General features: G+C 45.8%; 3 protein-coding genes across 7 annotated transcripts in view; 1 reads left to right on the top strand and 2 right to left on the bottom strand.

Annotated features, from left to right (window-relative positions):
- Positions 1-3114, bottom strand: part of SEC31B (SEC31 homolog B, COPII coat complex component) — a 35144-nt gene extending 32030 nt beyond the window's left edge. For 4 of the 5 annotated variants that reach the window (XM_068197503.1, XM_068197506.1, XM_068197507.1 and 1 more), the window contains exon 1: positions 2989-3114. The gene's annotated coding sequence lies outside the window, so the exon portion shown is untranslated. Of the gene's footprint in view, positions 1-2673; positions 2772-2988 lie in introns of those variants that run through there. The other variant, XM_068197504.1, reaches the window with a different exon arrangement.
- Positions 3115-5113: 1999 nt separating this feature from the next.
- On the bottom strand, positions 5114-8883 carry NDUFB8 (NADH:ubiquinone oxidoreductase subunit B8). The gene is made up of 5 exons (XM_068197500.1): positions 8769-8883; positions 8461-8584; positions 7751-7850; positions 6036-6191; positions 5114-5339 (listed from the first exon to the last, which is right to left on the bottom strand). Exons 1-5 carry the CDS (start codon positions 8866-8868, stop codon positions 5247-5249), a joined length of 573 nt encoding a protein of 190 aa, XP_068053601.1. The 5' UTR covers positions 8869-8883; the 3' UTR covers positions 5114-5246.
- A 2233-nt stretch (positions 8884-11116) lies between these two features.
- Positions 11117-18587, top strand: HIF1AN (hypoxia inducible factor 1 subunit alpha inhibitor). Its single transcript, XM_068197499.1, has 8 exons — positions 11117-11395; positions 12352-12602; positions 13851-13999; positions 15689-15834; positions 16319-16425; positions 16837-16900; positions 17128-17238; positions 18391-18587. Exons 1-8 carry the CDS (start codon positions 11132-11134, stop codon positions 18433-18435), a joined length of 1137 nt encoding a protein of 378 aa, XP_068053600.1. The 5' UTR covers positions 11117-11131; the 3' UTR covers positions 18436-18587.
- The last annotated feature ends 6606 nt before the right edge of the window (positions 18588-25193 follow it).

The raw sequence follows: 25193 nt of genomic DNA, 5'->3' as shown, positions 1-25193 counted from the left end.
CTATTAGGACTGACTAGATTGCTGATTGACTAGGATCTAGTTAATGCTTTTTAGCATTAGTCTGCAGCAGTATCTCCCAAAGCTCAAACTGCCAACTGCTATTTGTACATTAAGCTTATCCCAACTCAGTTAAGGCCCAACAGAATCTGAACTGAACTCTTGTACAATTTAAAAAAGTGCAGTGCAACTATTTCTTCACGCCCCCTATGAATAGAGGTGGAAAGGTCATCTCCTCATTACCATAACAAATCTCTAAAGCTTACTTTCCAATCTTCCAGTACACACTTTGTGGGGTACTCATTAGGGGTCTACCACACTCTCTCTGTGGTGCATCTCTCAAGATGTTCCAGTACCTACTCATGCCTCCCATACTACTGCAGAAACCCTGTCCAGGTCTTCTCCCTTCATTGGCAGAGGCGAGTGAAAATATCCACAGAATTTAGGTGAATCTTCTAGCAACAGTCTATTGCACAAGGCTCTAGTTGACTCCACCACTATGGGGGACAGGACAGCTGGCATGTTCCTTACAAGTCCCTTCCTTGCCTCTTCCTCCTCCAGTTACAACCTATCAGTTGTAGGAGCCGGCTGTACACTCAGGCCTCACTGCTTCTTGGCTTTTGAGTGGGCAACTTCCCTGATCACATTAATAGACAATGGCCAAGAGACCTCTTCCCTACAGGAAATTAACTCGTAAGGAATCGGTGAAGAATACAACTATCACAAACTTAGCTGGGTAAACGGTACAAGCTCCCCCTCCTTACCTTTGTGCTGGACTGACTGCATGCCTGAAATAATTTACATTTAATGTGCAAATAAAGATAAGCTGCAAAAATTGTGCGCAACAGTATCGATCAATTGTTTGGCTTTTCTTGTCAATAGAGCATTTTACATACGAAAGTCAATTACTACATCATTACTGTTCTCTTTTCACAAACTTAAGTCAGGACAGAATGCGAAGGTAAAGTGTCTTGGTCATGGTAACCCGCCCAAATGGAGGAAAGCAAACAACACTCCATTTAGAGTGGCTCAATGTCAACAGAACAACTGCAGAAGTGCTGGATCATAGGTACTGAAGAGGTTCACTGTGTGCCTGGCCCTAAAGGCAAACCAGCAGTGCTTCCAACAGACTTGAGAAGGCCCACAGAGGATGCATAAGAAGCTAAAAGATCACAGTATCACACTGTCTCTTAAGAATGTCTGAGCAGACACTGCAGCTGAGGATCTGCAGAGATACAGTAGCACCTCCTCCTTAAGTCAGTGAGCTCTGAGTTTGAAAGAGAAAAAAAATAGCCTGATTTGAGTCTTACTTTTACAGAAGTGATCCTTCTATACACTACGCATATCTGTATCCAGGAGAGGACTCATAATCCTTAAAGAAGGAAAAAACCCTTCTTTAGCAAACTCTTCTGCCTGCCCAAGAAAAATCTGCAAGCATTGAACTCTTCCAAAGTAGAATTTTTAGGGAGAGGTTGCCACCTGCTGTCATCTCTCAAAATAGCATCTAAGACTTCCAAAAAAGCTCATGCTTTTCTCAGGACTACTAATTAATTAATCATGACAATTCTTCACCCTTCTTCTCCAGACATCCATCCGATTACAGATCTAATATATTAATGGATCTCAGCCCCAAAGGGAGTGGACAGAAGCTGCAATTCCCTACAGCTTTCCTCAGAAATGGCTTCCTGCACAGACCTTAAAGGGTAACAATACTTGCAAAGAAAAACCTGACAGGTCAGAGCATACCTCACTTCTGAGAAATAGAGAGCATGCAGTTAAACAGTGAAGATTCCCAAATTACATTAGACCATGCAAATAATGCTGTCAAAGGCAAACATTTCTCACCTTTGCTAACATGAAATACTTACAGCTTTACAGTACATTATAATAAGACCACGGTTGTTGTATGAACTAACTGACCCTCAAAGCTGCCACAATAATTATCCCTGATAGCACTCTAGTGAGGCCTTCTCTCTCTTGCACCACCCAAGTACTGTCAATCAGAAATCCCCTCCCACTGACTTTCCCAGTCCTCCTCCTGCACTGGACACCCAACCCTTCCTCGCTGTTCCTACTGATATTGGACTTCCAGCACTGCACACAAAGGACCTGATAGGATGATCTCCCCACACTTAGCTAAAAAGTGAAACTTGGGCAGAACAAAAAAAGATTTGTCCAAGGTCACCCGGGTGACAAGTAGACACCCTAAGATCTGAAAAACATCCCCCAGCCATGAGACAATGGTTAAGACACAAACTGTCCCTAGAATTTCCACATCCTAGTGCTGATTTAAAATCTCTGCACTGCCCCTTCCCTTTGCACTGTTCGGACATGCTCCTTCTGTGGCTCTCCAGCACCCCATAGCCAGGCTGTTTCGTATGTGCTTATTATAAACCCCGATTACAGAAGGCAGAGCCACACTCAGCTAATCTCAGCTAATCACTGGTGTGTGCAAGGTGGGGCTGTTGCAGGGCAGGGCTCAGCACATTCCTCCATGACAGCTCCAATGGTATATAAGGAAACTTCTTGCGCTCTGCGCAGTTTCAGAAGCTGTTGCCCATTGCACAGCGCTGCTCAGATGGCAGCGCACACACGTCTCAAGTGTGCTTGTCTGCACAACAGCATTACCCCGTGGGATGGTGAAAAAGAGCAAGGGTCTGGGAGGAAAGCATTGACCTCGGACACCGGGTGTCAGACGCAGGCTGCGGGCTACGCCAGAGGCCTCTCCGCGGCCCAGGTTACACAGCTGAGATCCGCCGGCTGCTCCCCGCCCGCCGCCAGCCGGAGGAGACGGGAGAGGGGAGCCGGGGTTCCCGGGGCAAGGAAGGGGCTACGGGACCTGGGAGCGGAGTCTCGATAGCGAGACCGGCAGGGCAGCACAGCAGCCCTGGGCTGGGGGGACGGGGGCGCGGCGGGGCGGGCCAGCCCCGGCTCGGTGTCCGAGGGGCGCGGGGCCGGGCCGGGCCGGGTCGGGGGGCGGGCGGCCCTTACCGGCTGGCTGCCGTGCCTCCCGCGCCGCTCGCTCCCGCAGCCCGGCGCTCCGACGGTGGCCGCGGGGAGCCCTGAGCGCCGCCCGCCCCGCCCCGCCCCGCCGCGCCTGCGCGGGGCCGGCCCCGGAACGCGGCCCCGCTCCGCCGCCCGGCTCGGCCCGGCGCTGCCCCGCAGCAGCGGCCGAGGCCGGGCCCAGCGGCCCCCAGCAGCTTCACCCTCTTTACGGTACCTGGATCGGCTCCGTGCATCGGTACCGGATCGTTCACGCCGGAGGCCAAGGACACCACTGCTGGAGCCGGGCTCTGCTGCGGCTGCCATGACCCCCCTCAGAACTTTGCCTTAGCTACAAATGTAATGCATGCTGAGGGTGTGCAGAAAGGAATGGAACGTATTTTTCTAAAAGTATTTTAACTGACAGGAAAAAATATGCAAAAGGACCCAGGCCTTCTTCCCTTACATCTCCCCTGCTTTAAGAAAAAAATTGCCTACATTACAAACTCCATTTTTTAGGACTTCTGAGCCATATCTGCCAAACCCATTATTCCTTCCCCATGATGAAAACCATAATTAAGCTACTAGTTTAGCACAAACTGGGACTGGAGTCCCCAAAGCAGGCAGCAGCAAACAGCACCGGAACGCTGCACAATGAGCTGGATGGGCCTAGCCCTGCCTCCATGCAAGTGCTACACTATCACACAAACCAAGGCTGCTCTGATCACCTTCATTTTACTTTAAGAGTCTTACAACTCTCGTAACATTGTATACAGTGCTGTCATGTACGTGCTGTGGAATGGTAATTCTCGACTCAAGCATCCCTAAGGAGTGTTTTACCCTGCAAAACAGAATTCTGTTTTAAGGTCCCCATAGCTCATAAAAACACTTGAAAACCCTTCTGAGCTAAAAACATCATTGACTATAATTTAAAAGCAAGCATTTCTGTAAGGAGGAGAGAATGTGACACCTTACAAAAGCTATGAGGAATGTTGATTGTTCAGCACCACCAAAGGAGTTATAAATATTTAGGTGCAAATAAAACTATGTCCTAGCATTCAATCCCATAATTCCCTTTAACATATATCCTTATAAAAACCCCTACACAAAAACAAGCTAACAGTCTCTTTAGAATTTGGGGTTTAAAACCTGTACAGATGGAAAAACTGTGAATCACTGTCTTTATATACCTGCCTCTCTTAAAGCACAAAACTACGAGCTGTGACAGGGTGCTGAGAACAGAGCACAGCACCCAGTTTATAGGAAGCACCTAGAGTGGCCCAAGCCATTGGACTTCTGTGATCACCCACTCCTGCAACTAAACAGTGGCGTTAAGGCATAGCACAGCAGAGTTGAGAGAAGATTCACTGTAAATTAATACGAAAGGTACTGTCTTTTCCAGCAACAAGAGGAAAAAATCCTTATGTTAGAGTGGAGCTGGACAAATTTAGGAGCTTAATATAACTGTATGTATAACTTTCCCAAGCAAACTGTTGCTGAAGCTATAGAAGGTCCAAGACCAGTGGTTTGCAGCAAAGCAGGCAGATTTCATGGGTCAAATATAACTCCAGGCCAGGTGGATGAACTCAGGCCACAAAGAAACAATTATGGGCACCTGTGCACTTGTACCAAAGCAGATCTGGCCAGAGCTGAATTTGCTCATTAGCCTTTTCATACTGCTGCTGTCCACACAGCTCTGCTGGCAGCTTCAAGCTACACACTGCAAGGCTCCATGCCTCACAAGTGCTTCCTACTGGTAATGCAAACTTCACTAGAGGGGGCATCTAAACCTGGAAGAGATCAAAGTTAACTCCCAGTAAGGGCAGACAGTACAAGACTCCCAAGGACTGGCACTTGCCAATCTGTTTCTGTCATTTTACAGTATGCAGTGACACCCCACTTCAAATCCCAGCAGCAGCTGCATTAAATGCCTTGGTTACAGGCAGTATTGCCTACATAACCAGGCACAGCTGAGGAATGTTCGTGCACAAGACACATAAATGACCAGCAGTCCTAGGTCTGCACTCATAACTTTGCCCCATAGATACTATCCCATTTAGAAAAATGGCAAAGGTCACTCCATTTCATTAGCTATAATTCAGCCTTCTCAAACTAACAGAAGACAACTAGCACAGTAGGTGTCATTGATATATTTCACTGCAGTTAGCAGCTGAACATTGAAGAACAAGTGTTAACATATGCCAGTGAACACTAGACAAGATTTCTTCCCCAGCAGAACTGATGGAAATGTGGCACTTGAACAACTTTCAAATTTCATAGTGTATCACCGCTGGTGGCTTTTTATTGGGATCTCCTCCTTTCTCCAGATACAGGTCATTGAAGGGATATTGCTTCGGTCCCTACAAGGAGAGACAAAGAGTGGTAAAGTCACCACATTCACCAAGCAAATTAAGGGGTAAGAGGATAATGTCTCATCCCATCCCACCCCCACCCAAATGAAGGCTTGTAATTTATGACCTAAATTTCTATTTCTTAAGTGCTTCAGCTAGAATATTAGAGTATGAGGAAAGTAAATTCAGAAATATGAGCTTCCTTGCATAAATTATTTAACAGAAACATCAAGGCTGTCTTGCTTTTAATCTTAATCAACATTTTATCTCACAGCATGAGGATAATATATTGCAAAAGCTGCTTGTGTATTCAGACACATTTTTCAAGAGTACATTTCCCAAATGATACAGCTTATGAGATATAATTAAAAACACAGAGCAAGAGAAGAGTTAAAGCATCTTACTTGAGTAGATGCACACACAGTGAAGGAGAATACCTAGACTACAGATGGGATACTGTAAGGAGCATAGTTCAAATTAGTTCCCTGTGAACAGGGACTGCACACTATGAAGCAGCATCTGTGAACTGAGCCAGGCCAGTCAAGAGAACAACTCGGGCTAGATGAAGCCATAGGATATCCCTTGGCCCATCCACTACCAGCAGCAGTTTTGCACTCACACCCATCACTTCAGCAAAACCACTCTTATAGGCATTGGCAATGACAAGAAATACTTTTTCTCTCTTTACCCGTAGGTTTCACTCACCACAGGCCTGTAGGCTGGGTAGATCTCTCCAAGACCAAACATGATTAGCATTATGCTCAAAAAGAGAAGGAAGTGTTTGCTCATGGTGTGCCAGGGAACGACAGTGGAGGATGTATCAACCCGGTTGCGAATGTACATGTCAAAATCCCAGTGCATCTAAAGAACAAAGGAAAACAACTGCACATTTACCAACAGCGCTCAAGCTGCTTCTCTCAAAGGAAGCAGCACATTACAGCATTCACAAAATTGCAAGAAGCTGTTTCAACTCCACCTCAAATGTATAGATAAAACCACAGAGGAGGTATATGGTTTACCTACAGTCACAAAAAAATGTTGCTTACAGTAAAACTCAAAAGACTCTACATTTAATCCTATGCATATACCACACAACATACTTAAATATTGGATAGCAGCAGTTTTTATTTCTATGCATAATCATTCCATCTCAGCTTTGTTCCCCAAGACCACTGGAAAGGCATGAGTATTAACTGGAACCCTCATTAATGGAAGCTCAGTCACATACCCAAACAGAAGTAGTGCTATTTCAAACAAAGAAGCAACTGCCTGACACTTGGAAGCTGGTCCCTCAAAACAGGGAGAGGACCTGCTGCTGTTACTCCAGGACAAGAGCAAGGCTGGTAGCAAGCTAATGCCCTGAACTATAAATAGGAAAGTCTCAAGCATCGTCTGCCTATAGTCTCCTTTCACATTAATAAATGCAGAGAACTTATTAAGTTGCAGCTCGAGTACTGCTTCCAGATTCCCAGTGTGAGTTCTCCCAGAGCCATTTCCTATCAAACCCAGAGCCAGAATGAGCAGAAATCAAAGCTGCCTAACAGAGGTATCTACTGACACCTGGAAAAAAACAGTATAGCCCTCATCATTCCTGATTGCCACACCATGTGTAAGGGCTTGCACACAAGCCTTCCTGCAGCAAGCACTACAACAACACAGAATCAATATGGGTTTTTTTCATGTACTTTTATAGTCATTACAACATGCACTTTGCTGTGGTACACATGTTGAAATGCTCTGGCATGGTTTTACTATGATATATTAAGCACACATATTTAGATGAACTCTTGCTTTTAGTAAAGAGATCACAAGTCAATTACCAAGCTCAGTAACTGCAGTCAGATTGCAGTTATTAAAAGACCATGCACTAGAAGAAGAGCTAATCCTGAAAGGATTTTGAGGAGCTTAGATTTTCAAGTTAAATTCAAAGTTAACTCAGATAATCTAGTCACATTTATCTTAAAGACATGTTGCAAACTTCCTTTAGAGAAAACATCCTTATTTGTAGTCTACCTCAAAAAAAGCCCTGGAGTAATAAAGCAACAGTAGCTACTTCCATTGCACTAAAAGGATTTTATTCAAACAGTGGCTTCTTTGCTAAACAATTCTGAACCAGGCTCTCGTACTGAGTCCAATCAGACAAATAAAATTATTCCTGCAGGGAAAGTTAAGTTTGTAAAGTCTCCCTTGTCATATGTAATAAGCTAACTGTCCTCGGTACTTTTACAGTATTTACCCAGATGGCCAAAGCCTAATTTTGCCTTGAACTGACTGTCCCTGCTTGTGCAGGCAACGCACACCGGCACTGGTGATGAAATTATACAAAGGATTCAACAGAAAGCACTAACAAGAGGCACATGTTAGAACTCAGTAGCAGGAGCATTGGTGAGCAACTTGAGAAGTGGAAATGGTGTTCCTACCGGCTCTCCCCAGTTGTACCTCATGTCTGGCTGGTCCCACTGATACCAGGGGTCTCTCTCATATTGTGACTTATTAGGGAGCATGGGATAGTCACCATACCTATGAGAAACAAAAGACCAAACATAAAGAAATCTGTACTAATTTAGATATAATTTGTAGGAGACAGTATAAGACAGGAAATATAATTAAATAGTACTTTGTATAGCTTTTATGCATATAGACTTCTGAAATGCATCAAAACAACTAGCACAACAATAACTACCTTGACACCAGGCACCAAAACAAATGGCATTCCCCAAACCGGCCTTATTGAGCTCTACTAGATGAAAGAAAATGCAAGCTTAACTAAAATATGGAACCCTAGTTATCTCAGCAAGTCAAAGTATTCCCCAACATTTAAATATCTCCTGAAACCTTTATTCTAGACATGGCTTTCAGTCCATCCCACTTAGCCTTACAGTACAACAGCATATGAAGTCTCACAAGTTTCTCTCACGAAGTCCCTCGTGTTTTATTCACACAGGCCTCTAATTAATTCCATTAATTCCTATTTTAAAACCACTGAAGTGTCTTCAAAGCTCTAAGCTCACAGTACAGCAAAGGCAGGCATTCACCAGGAGCTACGAGCCTACAGCACGTCCCCACAAAGCCAGGAGGTACAGGCCCCGGCCGGCTCCCGGCTGCGGAACAACGGCACCACACAGCTCACCCCAAGCCATCGTCGGGGTAGGGCTGATAGTCCTCCACCCGCATGTTGTACTTCTTCGCAGCGGCTGCCCGCTCCTCCGGAGTCCGCGGATACGGCCCAGGCATCATGTCCTTGGACTCCGAGGCTGCGGGAGATCAACGCGGCAGAGTGGGCGCGGGCCCCGCCGGCAGCCGCAGCCGGGCCGGGCCGGGCCGGGCCGCGGAGGTCGCGCCGCCCTCCCGCCCCGACCCCGCAACCACGGGCCCGTCGCCCCAGACACCCCGACCCCACCGCCGGCCCCTCGCTCCAGCCTCCGCCGGCCCGCTCACCCGCCCGCGCCCCCGAAGGCGCCGCCAAGGCGGCCCGGGCCGCCCTGAGCCCGGCGGCCGCCCGGGGCCAGAGGACACCGCGGAGAGCGCCCGCCGCCATCACTCCCAGCGCGCAGGCGCGGCCGCGGGAGGCGCGGGGGCGGGCCGGGGGCGGGCCGGGGGCGGGGCCGGGGGCGGGCCCTGGGGCGGACCGGGGGCGGGGCCGGGGGCGGGGCCGGAGGCGGGCTCTGGGGCGGGCCCTGGGCCGGGGCGGGCCCGGGGGCGGGCCCTGGGGCGGGGACGGGGGCGGGGCCGGGGGCGGGGCCGGGGCCGGGCCCTGGGGCGGGCCGGGGGCGGGCCCTGAGGCGGGGGCGGGGCCGCTCGGGGCTGCCGCTGCTGCCGGTAGCGACCCCGCCGGGGCAGGAATGAATGGGCCGCGGGTGTAGTACTGACACGAGCTTAATGGACGGAAAAGGCATCGGCGCGACGTTTCGCTTTGTCTGTCACCGTCTGAGGCGGGGCAACAGGAATGTATGGCAGGAACTGCCTTCCAGACGCGGGGAGCCTCCTGCGGAGCAGCCGGATCGATGCTCAATCGGATCGATGCCGTGCCCGGCGGCCTCATGCAAATCGCCTTCTTTGTATCAGTATCAATATTATTAAAGTCAATGCCCAAATGTAATCGTCTTTTCTCCATGGTGGACAGCAGAAATGGCATGTTAATTTAGCAATGTGATTCTTCAAATGTAAGCAATGTATTTTTGTAAATAAAATCAATATGAGCATTAAAGGATTTTGCAGTTTACTTCATTATGTAAACTCTGTGGTAGTTGAACTCATTTTCCTTCAGTTATTCACATCAGCCATAATGGGTAATGTCTCTATAACGATTTACATTATAAAGCTTTGCAGCTCAAAAACTATCACAGTTTGTCATTAAAGCCATTCCTTCTAATAACAACATTAATTTTAAACCTAACAACTGAATGAAGATAGTGATGAAGCATAAAACTATATCTGAGATACAGCATGCCTGAGATGGGCATTGTTGCACATAAAGAACAGGATTCTTTTACTTATCCCAAAGAAAGGCCTATTGATGTCATTTTAGGGACAGTATCTTAATTCAGCCAACTCCCTTACAAACGATTATGCAGTGAAGTTACTCAGTTATCTGATAAAGTTATCAACTCGGAGCACAACCTTCCAGTGCAGATGCTGCTGCTGTTTTCCATGGAGCAGCATTTGGTGCCTGTCCCACCTCTGCAGCTCACAGTGCCGTGGGGACAGCACTGGAAGTGGGGACCTTGATTCCCATTGACTCGGGCTCAGGCCTCACTGCAGGCTTGGATTGTGGTCAGCTACTTCTTACATCAGCTCTTCACCACTGGGTATTTATTTTCTGAATTACGTTTGAGTTTTCCACAGCTGTGTTTCAAGTTTCCTAAATACCCAAATATATTTGCAAATGCAGAGTAAAAAATGTTGTTAACCTGTACAGCAGAAATGCTGTAGATTTAAAATGTGAGAGGGCATTAATTTTCCCAGAAATTAAGTATATTAATAAATTTTGGAAGGACAAAGGGAAATTGCATTATTCTCATGAAGGCGAAGTTCTATGCAGGCAGAACAAATCTCAGCTACTGAAAGATGAAAACCCCTGTATGCCAGAGACCAAAATTTTCTCCAGAGCTGATGCCTAATGTGGCGTGCATTCTTGGGAAATAGCGATCATCAGTCTTGCTGTTTGCAGATTAAAAGCCAAATGTAGACTTTCTCTCACTTAATAAACATATAATAAGAAAATAATTCAACAGCTCCAGCTTCAGTCCCGCAGTTCATGAAATCCGGCTAAAATGATGTAGCCGCCATCACAGGCCGGGCGTTAGCTGCACCAGGCAGTGCTACATCTGTTTTTTCGCAAGTGTGAGTCAGCGTGCTCCTTTCCAGGCACAGCTCCGCTGCCCCGGGCGCACTGCGGCGGCGGGCGGTGCTCTTTCCGTCGGAGCAATGGGAATGCCAACGCTTGCGCCCGCTCCGCCGCCTTTCAGGGGAAGGGGCTGCCGGCTGAAGGCCCGCGGGGCGGCATGGGGCCCGGCAAGGAGGCTGCAGAGACGATTCTTCCCGGTTTGTGCAGCGGGTCTTGCCCTGCCTGCGCTCCCAGCTCCCAGGGGCGTCCGAGCGCCTCGGAAAGGGAGCCGGGCCAAGGGCAGCGCAGCCCCTGCAGCCTCCGCCCGCGCGGGGGCGCTGCCGCCGCCGCCCCATCTCTCCCTCCCTCTCCATGGTGCTCTGCCCTTCGCCTTGGCCTCCGCTTCCGGCGTTGCCATGGGTGCGCAGCTTCCGCTTCCGCCTTCCTTAGTACGGGTTCTTTGGTGGAGGCGGCGATGGCGGCGGCCTCGTCCTCCTCCTCCTCCTCCTCTTCCTCCTCCTCCTCTTCTTCTTCTTCCTCCTCCTCCTGCTCCTCTTCTTCCTGCTCCTCTTCCTCCTGCTCTTCTTCGGCGGCCGCCGCGGGTTGCCGGGAGGGCCCGGCGGTGGCGGCAGGGCCCGGCTGGAGCGACTCCCAGTTCCGCCGCTACTCCTTCGAGACGCGGCCCATCCCGCGGCTCAGTCACAGCGACCCCCGCGCCGAGGAGCTCATCGAGAACGAGGTGAGGGGGGTCCCGGGCGCAGTCACCTCGTCCCGGCCCTGTCCGTCCTGGGTACCGCGCGGGCTCTGTTGTAGCCGCTGTCCCGTTCCTCTCTGCTCTAGTGGACATTTTTCTTCGGTGCTCCAACGTTGAGTTGTGAAATTCGCAGGAAAGGTTTGTTTTAAGCCCTTTGTTGTCGGGATAGAAGTTGTGGGAACGTTGTGTAAACACCTGGGCACAAACTGATTGTTTTCTAAGTGCCAGCGACCACAGATGTAAATATTCCTTTGCAGTGGTGGCTCTCGTATTGGTTCTGTACCAGCTCAATCTCCTTTTGGTAGGTTTGGTAGTTGGGTTTTTTGAGAAGAGTCTGCAAGAAAGCAAATTGTGTATGCACAGCTTGGAAACACAGCGCTGCCTTGGTTAGGTCGCTTACTACTGGTAGATGAGGAGGTAGGCAATGTACTTTGTCTTCCCTTTGCAAAGGTTCTTTTTTTGCTGTAGAAGAGATGGTGAGTTTTTTGATGGTGGTTATTTGCAGTCATGTGAGAAAAGAGATGAGTTCTGTTTCTGGGTTCAGAGGGATCTTTTTGCTGGCACTTGCCCCTTCACAGCTGAGCCTGAAAGTGACCAGCCAGAATCTCTTGTGTCTCCTGGCTACATGGCAGGACCAAGCAGGCCCAGAAGTGTTGCCAGCTAGTGTTTGTCTGACCTTGCTGATAGAGATTGGCTAAGTAGATAGTACATTCTATAGTCCCATTGCTAACAGGAGCTGACTGTAGCCTCAGGCCACCACTTTCTTAAAATTTCCTATCATGTCTTGCTTGGTTTTCTCCCCAGATCAAGGCATACGATTACTTCAAATGCCTTTTCCAATTCCCCATTTTGAAAGGGAGTTTTTGTGGGTGCAATAATGAATGTGTTTGTTCTTAAGTTCAAGAGGTCTTTGAATCAATAAACTTCCTGTTTCTCTCCAGGAGCCAGTGGTGCTGACAGATACAAATCTGGTTTATCCTGCCCTGAAATGGGACCTGGACTACCTCCAGGAAAACATTGGCAATGGGGACTTCTCAGTGTATAGTGCCAGCACACACAAGTTTTTGTACTATGATGAGAAAAAAATGGCCAATTTTAAGAATTTCAAACCCAAGTCAAGTAGGGAAGAAATGAAGTTTACAGAGTTTGTGGACAGACTCAAAGAAATACAACAAAAAGGGAGTGCTGAGAGGTAAGTGATAAGTGGAGTGTGGAGGTTTCTTTGTTTCTTCAAAGCTAAGTAGCAGCTAAGTTTCTCTTCAGTGGGTGTTGATGATTAAAGTATCCTGAACTTTTTGGACTTTTTATTTGTTTCTTGTTAATAATCCTACTTTTCCTGCAGGGCTTCTAGTTGACAGCAGTCTTAGTACCTTATTAGAAAAGTCTTACCAAACAAACTGTTCACACTGGCTGTGGGAATTTATTTTTTTTCCTCTGTGTGAGGCAGGATTTGTACAGAGAAAGAATTAAACTTCACTTTTTTTTTGGCAGACTGTGATATTGGTAGAGAAGCTTGTTGTCTGATGTAAAGGTATAGGCTGTGGCATTCAGGCTTTCCCACAGAATCCCAAGGCAGCTGGAGCTTACCCTCTGTGGGAAATATGAGGCCAGGTTATGCACGTGCTGTGTAGTGGGGGTGATGGCCTGTGCCACTAACAGAGCTGTAAGTTACTGAGAAGAGCTTCAGTTGCACATGGAATACACAGCAGCTATACTTAAACCCTTAGTGTTTTCAGTCACAGCCCTCTAAAAGGACTTACAGGTGCTTAATTGTGTCTTAATTGGAAGCAACACTGTACCCATGCCCATTTGTCATCTGTGCCTTTCTCTTCTTTCTCAGCTTTGGGTGTGCTTTTCCCAAGAGAGAAGTCAGTCCTTGCTCTTAAAAATGCGTTTTCTTCCAGCATTGCAGACAACAGTCTGTAATACTGCGATTGTTGGTGCAGATGTTAGATTCCTCTGATCCTCTATGTCTGAATGTAAAATTGTCTTTTAAGTAACTTGATACTGAAATGTGCAGGCTCTCCTGAGCCCTCTCTTTCCCTCATGTAGTTCTGCTAGAAGAGGTAACTGATATTGCAGGTGAGTTAGAGGGGTGGCATTCATCTAGGGATTAGATGTGAACATATTTGATAATGGCCAGTCTGTTTAGAGTTTCCTCCTCCTGTCCTGCAAGAGGGTTATTCTTCCTTAAAATTATGTTTTTCCCTTATAATTGTTCAAGTTGAACCAAGATCTTTTCTGTACTGGGAAACCTCACAGCAAAGTCTGTGGACTTTTTGAAACTGTTTCCTTCCACAGGTTTGGAGCTGTGTAGTGATAGAACAGAATCTCTAGGGAGTACTTCTCTGTTTTGAAATCTTTCTGACGAGACAGAGTATGTCTGTGCTTGTGACAAAGTGTAATACTTGATTTCTACTTTCTCTCTTGGACAATTCAGGCTATATTTACAGCAAACATTGAATGACACAGTTGGAAGGAAGATTGTAGTGGATTTCCTTGGCTTCAACTGGAACTGGATTAACAAGCAGCAAGGGAAACGTGGTTGGGGTCAACTGACTTCTAACTTGCTTCTTATTGGCATGGAAGGTAAATAGCTTTGTCAGACTGGAGGAGAAAGGGAGAAGATTGCATCAGCAGTTCCGCATTTCAGTTCCAGAAGGTCTTTCAAATGGATTTTCCCCTAGTTTCTGTGTGTTCCTTCAGAGGAGGTAGGGTAAAGCTTTGTGCCGGGAGGAGACTGTTGTCACACCTTAACTTGGGTTATAAAGAGGAAAGAAGGAAGGGAATAGTCTGCATTTTGCCAGGGATGTACTGTGAATGCCTGAATGTAATGTGCTCATGGAAAGGCTCCGTGTGATGCTAGTGGGACTGTGTTTCTAGTAATTGCTAATCATATCCTGGGATCCGTTTACTGTTTGCATGCTTTAGGCACTGTAGATTTAAAAAGCTCGAAACCTGCAAAAGGTTTGTAAGTTGAACAGTGTTAGACTTCTGGGTTTTTCTGAGTATGTCCAATGTCTGCCCCGGAGGAAATCTGATTATTTTGTGAAGCCTTTTTTTTTTTTTATTTGAGCTAGTACACTGTGAGGAGGAATTCTCTTTTGGTTAAGACCTGATTTTTTTTTTTCTTTTTTTTTTTTCTTTCTTTTTCTGAAAGGCTAGAAGACAGTAGGAAACTTGAAGATGGGTAAATTCTAAAAGTATTTGGATAGAATAGAATTCCAAAGTAATGTGGAGCCTGACTTAGAGGCAGGTGCCTTAGAAGACAGAGGTACCACTAGGCTGTTGACAAGTAGAACATTCTTTTAGAAAGTAATAATAACTGGGGAGGAAATGTACACTGTTCTGTGAAGTGGGAGGGCCTATAATCAATGTAGCCAACATGTCCAATTATAATTGTTCAGTTACACAACTTGGATGGTTTTCTCCCCTTTGCACAAGTCATACTCAACTTACAGTAGTTTGTCTTTGCCACTTGTTTTACTAGCTGAGAGAACATAATATAAAATCAGTGGACCAACACTTCCTTACAGGCCATATAATCACTGAAATCCTATTAACAGGTTAGCACAAGAACCAAGGAATTGTCTTGAAGCAGCATGTGCTAGAAAGAGGAATGTCTTTAGAGCAACATGTGATCATATGACCTATTTAATGAAGTTACGGGGTTAACTGTTTTCTTAATTCTTGCAGGCCAAAAGAGTAATATCTGAATTGGCAAACAGCCTGAAAAACAGCTGTGAGGCGTACAAAAGATCCCACTGTATTTAAAGATTTGATTAAATTTAAGATCTAGTGGCAACAGTCAAGCACTGTTAGTCAGAGTTGAGCGGGTGCTATTGGGAGCTCCAGTGACAGAGATTGTTTACTTGTTTTCTTGAAAAACTTCTGTGACTTTTTGTCAAATCCAAACACTGAACTCCGTTTCTCTAGACTAATAATCTTTGACAGTCTGTTCCACAACTTGTCATTTAAACAAAGTGTTTTATGAAAAAGCTTCCTATCAACATTCAGCATCTGCTGTTCATTGAAACAAGCTGGAAATCCTAATCCTGTAGAGCATAAATTGCTGAGTATGGATTTAGAATGGAAATTAAGTGGAGTAGCAACTCCTCAATAAAGGCTGACTGATAGGGTGTTTGTAACATTCCTGTTGTCATTTTCCTTGTTTAGTTTCTGAATATGTGGGAGTATATTTTCTGTCTTCAGCAAGGAATATAACTTCCGTCTCTTTCATACCTGAGAGTGTCTTGATTATCTTTTCTCTCTGTGTAGGGAATGTGACACCAGCTCATTATGACGAGCAACAGAACTTCTTTGCTCAGATTAAGGGTTACAAGAGGTGTATCCTGTTTCCTCCTGATCAGTTTGAGTGCCTCTACCCTTATCCTGTGCACCATCCATGTGACAGACAGAGCCAGGTGAGAGTAGCAGATCTGTTCTCTGCTCCATGCCAAAAATAGGCATTTGTAAAGATGCTAGGTGGGAGGAAGCTGCACTGGAGTTAAAGAAGCAAAAACACTCACTGAGCTTTTGCAAAACCTCTGCTCAGTTTTGTTAAGTGGGGAATGCATTGGTGGTTTTCTGTTTGTATCTGGTTCTGACTCGCAAGTGCTAGGGCCATAAAACCTTCTTACTGATACACAACAAGTCTGCAGTTGGCTACCTTCTCTGTTCTTTTTCATTGATCACTTGGTCAAACACAGATTTGCTGACAGACAAATTGCAAGATCCTACCTGTATGGTACTTGGAGGGTACTGCAGGACCTCACAATGAAGTTAAGATACAAATGGAAATGTAAAAGCCATGCAAGGAAGACCAGGAAGATTAGACACTGAGAGCCAATAATGAGGACTGTCATTGCAGGAAATTGTTCTGAGTTTCTTAATGTTTTCTTCTATTAGGTGGACTTTGATAATCCTGACTATGAGAAGTTTCCAAACTTCCGGAATGTGGTTGGCTATGAGACAGTGGTGGGTCCTGGGGACGTGCTGTACATACCTATGTACTGGTAAGAAGGATCACAGGATTGCACTGTGATAAAAATCAGAGGTTTAAAATGTTTTCTACTTGTGCTGCGTTGGCTCTTAAGAATATTTTGTTTCTACTTCTCCAGCAACTGTGTTATTTTCTGTGATATCTTGGGCCAGCATGCTTCTAGTTCCTGTTTGTTGGATAGGAATAGTAATTCTCCCTAACATCCACTTTAATTGTACATGTACTCACTAACTTGTGTGAGAAAAGGATCTATATTTAAATAAGGAGAGCTTTCCAGAAGTTTTGAGGTCTTGATGCAGGAGGTATAGGGCCAGACTTGTCTAGTGCTGTCTGAACTACTCATCATCCAAGGTATTTCACTGTAAGCTTCAGCAATATTTCTTTTCTTTTTTTTTTTTTTTTTTTTAATGTGATTTCCATGCAGGTGGCACCACATTGAGTCTCTCCTGAATGGGGGGATTACCATCACTGTGAACTTCTGGTACAAGGTGAGTACAAGCACAGCTTGGATAGCTCCATCCCAGATTATTTTTTCAGGTAGAGATGTATTGGCACACATTGTCAATATGAGAACTCCATGGCACCAAGTCCTTTGCTTCTGGAAGCTACTTTTTCCTCTTCAGAGTTTGTTGTGTGAAGAACTAGGTGACTGGGGTACAGTGGAATAAGCTGCCAATACAGGAAGCATGCAAATGAGCTCTTTTTGATATTTCAGGGTGCCCCAACTCCAAAGAGAATTGAGTATCCATTAAAGGCTCATCAGAAAGTGGCAATAATGAGGAACATTGAGAAGATGCTGGGAGAAGCCTTAGGAAATCCACAAGAGGTATGGAAAGAACCATGTGGTCACTGCTGTTGAAATCTTTAAGGCATAATGCAAAACTTGCGATGACAGCTACTTGGCTCTCTAGGTGCCACAGTGAGGGTGGGAGAAAGCAGGATTGCTCTTTTGCTGATTCTTTCTGCAGTCTTCAAAAGGTCATTTGCTTACAAAAACGTAAGCTCTTAAAATTATAATTCTGGAAAGGACCACTACAAGCAGTGAAGTAGTTGTTCTTGTATGTGGTAAAAAGTGTGCTTTGACTTTGGACACTTCCAGGAAAGTGTTGTTCCCAAACACTCCTTAGTCTTCTGTGCAGCAATGATACCCATTATTTGCAAAAAAAAAAAAAAGAAAAAAAGTTTCACTTGTTGAATCCAAGTCTTAAATAACAGAAATCTCTATTAATTCATGTGCTTCATCTTTAACATGTCTCTTGCTCATCTCTGAATTCTTTGCAATCTTAACTATCCGGTATATAAAAAAAAACCCAAAAACCTGAGGTACTAAGTCTAAAAAGACTGAGGTACTAAGAGTATGCCTTTGAAGATCTGGTCATCTGAAAGTGGAAATGCAGGTCAAGGATAGAAATGTTTTCATGGTCTGTAATCCTTACCACTATGCAGACACTCCTCTTTAGCCTCTCTCCTGAGATTATTTTACTGCCATAGCATTCTGAACTTCCCTCTGTGATTAGACAGTCCTGAGATGTGGGAGTGGTCTTGACCAAAAAAAAAACCTTAGCAAAATCATCAGTTGTAGCCCCCACCTATTACTGACCCCAGGGACCAGAGAGGATTCAGTGAGTGAGAATGTTCCTTCTCTCCCTAAAAAAAGCAACCCGTGATGACTATTGACTCCCTTTAATAGCATCTACTTAGAAATCACAAATGTTGGGTGGCAAATGAAAATGTTTCAAGCATGTTTCCACTCTGGATAGAATGTTTTGGTGTCACCTGAAGTCAGGTGTTGACAGAGAACCTTGCAGTTTTGGTAGGGTATTTTAAGAAAGTGTTTGTGGGTGCCCCAGTGTTTTTCTAGAAAATACTTTGAAAGTGATTAGGTGTATCTTGGGCTCTGTGATGCAGAGAGAGCAGGCTCTGCGCTGCCATTTCTGTGTAACTGTCCTGGCTAATGACCTGTTTTTGCTTTGAACAGGTGGGTCCCTTGTTGAATATGATGATTAAGGGCCGGTATGACTAATGCCTGGTGCCCCTGGCTGATGTTGGAGCTGCTTTGTTCACAAGCAATGGAAGATACTGAGCGCTAGTATTGCACGCAGCACTTAACAGACTGATGGGTTTCCTGGCCTATCCTGGCCCCACTACATTAAAGGGGCTACTGGAACTGCAAAACCATTAGTACCCTACTCATCCTCCACTCTCATCTAACTGAACCTCCCAAGAAAGAGTCTGCACTTACTGGAAGCTGGATTCATGCTCACTAACTTGTTTATTTTCTTCCCTCTGCCCTGTTTGCCACAACAAGGAGCATGGCTTCTGGCACTTGGATGTGTTACTTCAGGATTTTCAGGCATATGAAGAAGAGCTTGGAGGATAACCAGGAGCAATATTGTTTCCTCAGCCTCATGGGGTTTGGACCTCTTGGCTGGGTTTGTGTGTTGGTGGCAGCAGTGGATATAAGGTGGGAAATGTTAAGTTTCACAGTCCTCTGTTGTTAGAGGGCCTGTCCCTGCTCAACTCTGGCACCTTTTTGTATTAATGGAAATGAACATGTAAGATGGCCTGTGTGTATTGAGCAACTGGACAAATTATTCAGTTACTTCAACCTAAGACATCTATGCTTTGGATGTAGTACGGGGTAGAGATCAGAATGAATTTATCTTGTGTGTGAGCACCAAATCCTATGCTGTCCAAATAACATCTGTCTTGTATGAGTCTAGAGAAATCTCCTTTCTGACAGCTTTTTCTGGGGAGTGAAGGTTTCTCTCCTGCTCTTTTGAAGCTGCAGTATGGTTAAAAGGGGATGTAGCATTATGAAGGGAGATGCATAAATGCCAGGGCACTCTCCAAGTCTTGAATGATTAAGCCACATTTTAAAATTAAATTTCCAAGGGATGCTGAGCTCAAATGTCAAAACACAGTGTCAGATAGGTACAGAGCCTCACTTCTCCCCATCAGGGTGCTGGCTCCTGAGACCAACACAGGAAAGTGCTATTTTTACTGAAACTGCAAGAACTCAAGTGTGTGTGGCTGCGCAGAGGTGCGCATGTTTGTGTGATTTTGTGTGGCTCCTGTCCATCATTTAAATCCATGCCAGTGTGTGGTTCTCTTCCTTGCACGGTCATGTGAAATAGTTCAGGGCTTTTTGTTTAAATGTGATTAAGTTTATCTTGATCCTTTTTGTGTTCCGGGGCTTGACATGGCAGACTGGGAAGTGACAAGACCAGAGCACAGGAACCAGATAAGCCTCTGTTTGAGTCCTCAGTAATCACTCTGAAAAATAACTTTGCTTTCCTCCTTCTCCTCTTCCATGCAGAAGCCTTAGGCTCATGTGGAAGCTGGCTTTTTATTCCCTGAGGTGTGCTGCACTGCTGTCCCTGGTCTGGGGGGTGGTGCAAAGGTCTTGTACTTTTGATGCGGTTGTAATGGGTTCCAAAAGCTAGAGGTGGGAGAAGCTGTTTCATAGCCCATGTATCTCATCCCAAAAAGTGTAAAATTTGTTTTGTTGAGACTTCCCAGTGTTTTACTGTGGTGCTGGGCTTGTTCTGATGTGGGTTCTGATAAAAGTGTAACATGCTACTTGAGAAGTGTTCCATCTTTGGTCTCGGGTCCCATCTTTTGGTGGGATAGTTCATGCACCACTTGCAGTAGGCTTGTCTTTCACAAAAGTGAAAGGCTTCTCAAACAGGAGGTCCTGAGGCAAGTTTTCTGGTTAGAATAAATGAAGTTTAATTGGCAGCTACAGGGTCCTTGTTCAAGAAATGTGTGTCACTGAGTAGTCTGACTGCCATGTTGCAGACTCTCCGGAGCTGTGGTTACATCCAGATGAAGGTCACTCAGCTGGATGCTTATCAATGCTCAGCCTTTGGACAACTGGGGAAGAACCTTCTGACTGGCCAAAAGCAAGGCCTTCCCAGGAATCCTGGGCACATGCCCTTTGTTGAAAGATGCTCAAATTAAATCCCATTTCTGTGCTATTTATTCAACACATGGTAGTCTTCAGTACTGCTTGTTAGACACCATCAACTCTTGAAGCTCAGGGTGGGAGTTCATATCCCATGTGGAGAGAGAATGGTACTTACAGAACTTCTAGGATCCTTTTTTTTTTTTCTTTTATTTGCCAAAGGTCTAACTTTTAAAGTGTCTGAACAGGTTTTGCTGCACTTGACTTTGTGAAAGCTCATTTACAATGCACTGATGGACTGACTCCCTCCCCCTTCCCTTTTCACCTTGTGCTTTCAATGCCCCTTGCCATGGTATTGGGAAGCTGTGTGTTCTCTGCTAGGGGTGTGTGTGCAGGGGGTGGGGTGTGACAAACACATGGTACCTTCTGAAGTGTAGTTCTTAAATACAACCAATGTTGAACAACAGAATGGTGTGGCTTTTATTTTGTGAGTGGCTGTGTAGAAGAGTTCTATAAGGACATGTATGTATAAAGCTACCTTTCAGTCTGACAACTCCACTTGTGTTCTTTGCTGGTGAAGGCTGTTGGTCTCCAGAATTGCCTTCAAAACAACAATACCAATTGCATTACTATGTGTCTTCACAACTTTCTCCATACTACTTCCAGAAGCCTGAAAGGAAAGCTGGGAATAAGATGGTGTGCTTGTACCCTGTCAACAAGAAGTGCTGGTGGGAAGGGAAAAATTCCCCTCCCTGCTGACCTGAATGGTGTCACCATACTCTGAACTGGATGACAGAGCAAGCTACACAAGCAGGCCTAATGAACTCAATTATTGTCACGGAGATTTTGGGGGGAAGCTTCCTGTGTGTACCTGTGCTGTATGTTAGCAGCCTTGGGAGATGGAGTCCTCTCTACCTAGTAAACAGAAGTTATTTTACAGTAATACTAACTCCACAGCAATCTTGAAATCTAACCATTGGTGAAATGGTGACTAATTTTGAACAAATGGCTAAGATGTAGTAAAATAGGGAAGAGTTGAATAGTAGGTGAGGGATGTTGGTGTTGTGGGAGAGAGAGATGCCTCAGCCTGGGCCACTGCAAATGGCACTCTCCTCACACCCTTGGGGGACAGGGTGAATGTGAAGGGAGTAGGAAAGCCAAGGGCAGGAAGTCTGACTGTGAGTGCTCACCCTTCCCTGCTGTGCCTGCTGGGATGATCATCTCTGAACACCCTTGCTTGTGTTCCGCTAAACTTTGTGGTCTACTATGTCTGATCCTTTCAGCTCTGCATTGCCTCTTGGATAATGTACAGGTGGCATCACAAAGCTCAGAAATATTTAGGTTGTGCAAAGAGCAGAGGAAACTGAGGGATGAGAATGGTGTCATTTGAAAACTAGGTCAGAGGCCAAGATTTTTCATTTTTACATATAGACTTGTTTTCTTTTATTAACTTAGGTCCCTTAATACCTTTCTTCTCTTTTTTTTTCTTCTTCTCCTCATTTCCCTGCTCCTTAAAAAGTGGGATTCTTCTGAGGAGAAGTCTTAAACCTTGTAAATCATAGCTGCAGAATCTTTCCTGTGTAAAGAGAAGCACAGTGGTTTTTGAGTTGATCCATTTGTTCACCCACTTGTTGAGCAGGGTCATGCTCATTGTAGGTAAATTTGGAGTGGTAAATCAGGTCCAAGGTGAAGCCAAGAGGTGAGGATCAGGCCTGGGCTGAGGAGGTATCAGACACAGCTACAGTGCAGTCTAACTCAGTTGGGGGCACGGGGCATCAAAGCAGCTCTTGAGAGAGACAAGGGCAGGCCTAGGCCGAGACTTTTTTTGTTTGCAACAGCTCTTATCAATGACCAAGCTGACCTTGAACACAGCCAACTGTGCTTTAAAGCCCTAGAATGGGGGTAGTGCTCTCAGGGTCTCAGCAATCTCCTGTCAGGCCTTTGTTAATGCATGGTCTCAGCCCTGGAAGCATAGCAGCAAATGCAGCAGAGCCTGAGCATGAGCATGCCTTTGCTCATGTGTTTCAACACTTAGAGAAATGCATTTCTGCCTTGTGTGTGTGAGAAGCTTCCTTGCACTCTTGCTTCTGGTTTTCATCTTCTGTTCCTATTTTGGAACAGAAAGCACCTCTCCCATCAATGTCCTTGGAAGCCATGAAGCCACCATCTTCCCTGGGCACGTCTCTGCATTGCTGCTGCCTAGATGGAAAGGGAAAGATGCTGTTACTGTGACAAACACATGCAAAGTAAGTTCTAATTACTGCCTCGAAAAGTCAAATATTTGTTGCAAGCAGAGGACTAATTGTGGGGGGAGGGAGCGGAAGTCGAGGCTCTTGGAGTGTAAGTGGAACAGATGCCCGGACGCCTTGGGGAAACGCAGCTTTCCTCTACAAATCAGAGCTTTAAATTACAAGGCTTTTACCAACGAGAACAGTTGTGGGAAGTCGTCTGCTCTCATTTGCGTAATGGCTTCTGTCACTGGTGATTAGACACAGGATGAAGGAAAAGAAATTTGACAATTAGGAATGAGCGATCATTAATCAGAATCTTTGTTAGAAGGAGGGAAGGGGGGGAGAATATCCCACAAACAATGGAGGCAGCCACTAGAGCCACAGTGAAGTCCACAAGATGCGTAACTAAGTGCTCCTGTTGCTCCACAGAGCCATCTCTGCCTAGGTACAGAGCAGCAGAGAGGGTTTTGTCTGGCTTGGAAAGCTTGCGGAGGAAGGCAGCATGGCAAAATCCTTCCAGTCCTACTTAGTAAGGGAGAGAACATATCTGGGAGACCAGTCCTTCCCCCACTGACACCTTGTGCTTCCATCTCGGTGCCTGGCCACAAACTGATAGCAAAAACCACAGAAACAACGTCTTAAATTTTCTGTCTCCTTTCTCCACATCTTGCCTGTGGTTTGTGGTGTGGAAGAGAGCAGGCAAGGGCCTTGACTGGCAGGCAGAAAGCTTAGGATAGGCAACATGAAAGCAGTTTCAGGCTCTTTTCTTGATAATGTCATTTTCTACAAGAGCGAGGAAGAACCTGATGGACTGCATGACAGGTGAAGAAAAGAAGGCAATGGTGACTTCTCTGTGTCATTTGCTGTCTTACCTCATCATCCAGTCATGCACAATCCACTATATGCTTTTGTTTGGGTTTTGTTGGCTTTGATCAAATTATTGTACCTATGAAATCTGTGTTACCTGTTTTTCCTACCACTGTCATTCATGGTCTTGTCAGGTTAAACACTTTGGTATAGTTGCATGAAGAGGCATTGCCTCTGATTAAATCAACAGCTCTAACGTGGGAGGGGGCGTGACAGACCATTTGCAGGGCATACAGTGTTGGTTGGTTCATCTGAAGACTTAAGCTTACTGGATCCATTGATTTCAGTGGCAGTTCCTGTCTTTGCAAGGCTGGGTCATTTACTTGAGGTGAAGGTCTCCAGTCAGGGCAATTGTTCTTTCTGTGACTGGAAATCAAAGCAGATACAAAGGTAAAACACCGGGAGCTCACACCGGTAGCCCACCAGGCCCAGGACACTGCATTCCAGCATGGGAGGGACTAACAGACTGAGTGAGCTGAGCTATGGCCCACGAAGAGGACTTTCTGAATTTGCCATCTCTTCAGAGCAGCAAGAGATTTTGATGTTTAGTATTGTTCATTTTTTCTGCTGGTGAATACTTTGCCTGTTAAATAAACAGTTTTTTTTCCACTTTTCTCCAAGGAAATATTTCCCAGACCAGTTGGGGGAGGGGCTTGGTTGAATCTGCTTTCTAGAGGAACTCCTTTAGAGGTTTTCTCTCAAATTTGCCTTAAACCAGGACAAAAGGGGAGAGCTGAAGCCATTTGGTCTCATTCCCAGCTGGCCCTGAGCTCAGACAAATGTCAGCAGCTTGGATTTTCAGCCTCTTTCCATGGCTAGTGTTCACCACAGGAACTCAATGAAAGAGAAAACAGTAGATCTCAGGACAGGATCTAACAGGGTTTTTCATCCAGAGCTCATCATGACAGCAGTTAGAAGAATCGCTGTCACATTGCTTAGGATGGGAAGATATGTCAGGTAGTGACTTTTATTCCCTCTTGAACACAAGAGGAAGGCTGCTTCTCATTTACAGCAACTTTTTAAATGTGTGTTTACATTTGGAGTGCACCTCATGCTCTGTGTAGACGGGGAAGGTAAGTTGTGGTGTGGTAGGTAGTGGGGTCAGAATTCACTTCACAAACTTGAAGCAAGCCCTGAGCAATCTCAGACTTTGACATGGCAGGGCCTTGCCCTTTCTGTAAGAAATGTCACTCTACTGGATGGCAGGAGCACAAGTGTGACTTTTGTCTCAGCATCAGCTGTGTTTTGGGTTTTGTCCCTGAACAGTCAGGATTTGCCGTCGAATGCCTTGATGGGGAGGACCTTTGGATGTGACTTAACCTCTTGGGAAGCCAGGAAGGGAGGCTCTCCTGTGTGTAGGTAATCTGTGTTACAAGATCTGCTGCATGCTCTGTGCCCCTTGAGCTGCTTAAGCAGTACTGGCCTCATGCAGTGAACTGTGTGAGGGCTCGAGCTGAGCTGAAAGTAGCTAAAGGGGTGAGGTCAAAATGTTTGCTTCCATAAAAAGACAGTCCCCATGTCCACAGAGAGGGCACATGGGGTTATAATAGCATCCAAGGGGGTAGTTTCTGTGGAAGGGATTAGTACCACAGTCAAAGGGCTGATTCTGCTGCAAGTTCCCTTGCCAGGACCTCTGATATTCAGAAGCTGCTCCCAACCATCTGTGTTTCATTGGGTTAAAATGCTTCTGGCAGCAAAGAATTACTGGTGCTGGTGGGTATTTGGGTCAAATGCCAGCCACTACAGGCTGTGGAGCTGGAGGCAGGGCTTTGCTTG

This window comes from Anomalospiza imberbis, chromosome 8 (assembly GCF_031753505.1).
Source record: "Anomalospiza imberbis isolate Cuckoo-Finch-1a 21T00152 chromosome 8, ASM3175350v1, whole genome shotgun sequence".
In the NCBI taxonomy this organism is placed as follows: domain Eukaryota; kingdom Metazoa; phylum Chordata; class Aves; order Passeriformes; family Viduidae; genus Anomalospiza; species Anomalospiza imberbis.
The sequence above is the reverse complement of the archived record's forward strand: the minus strand, read 5'-3'. Positions and strand labels throughout refer to the sequence as shown.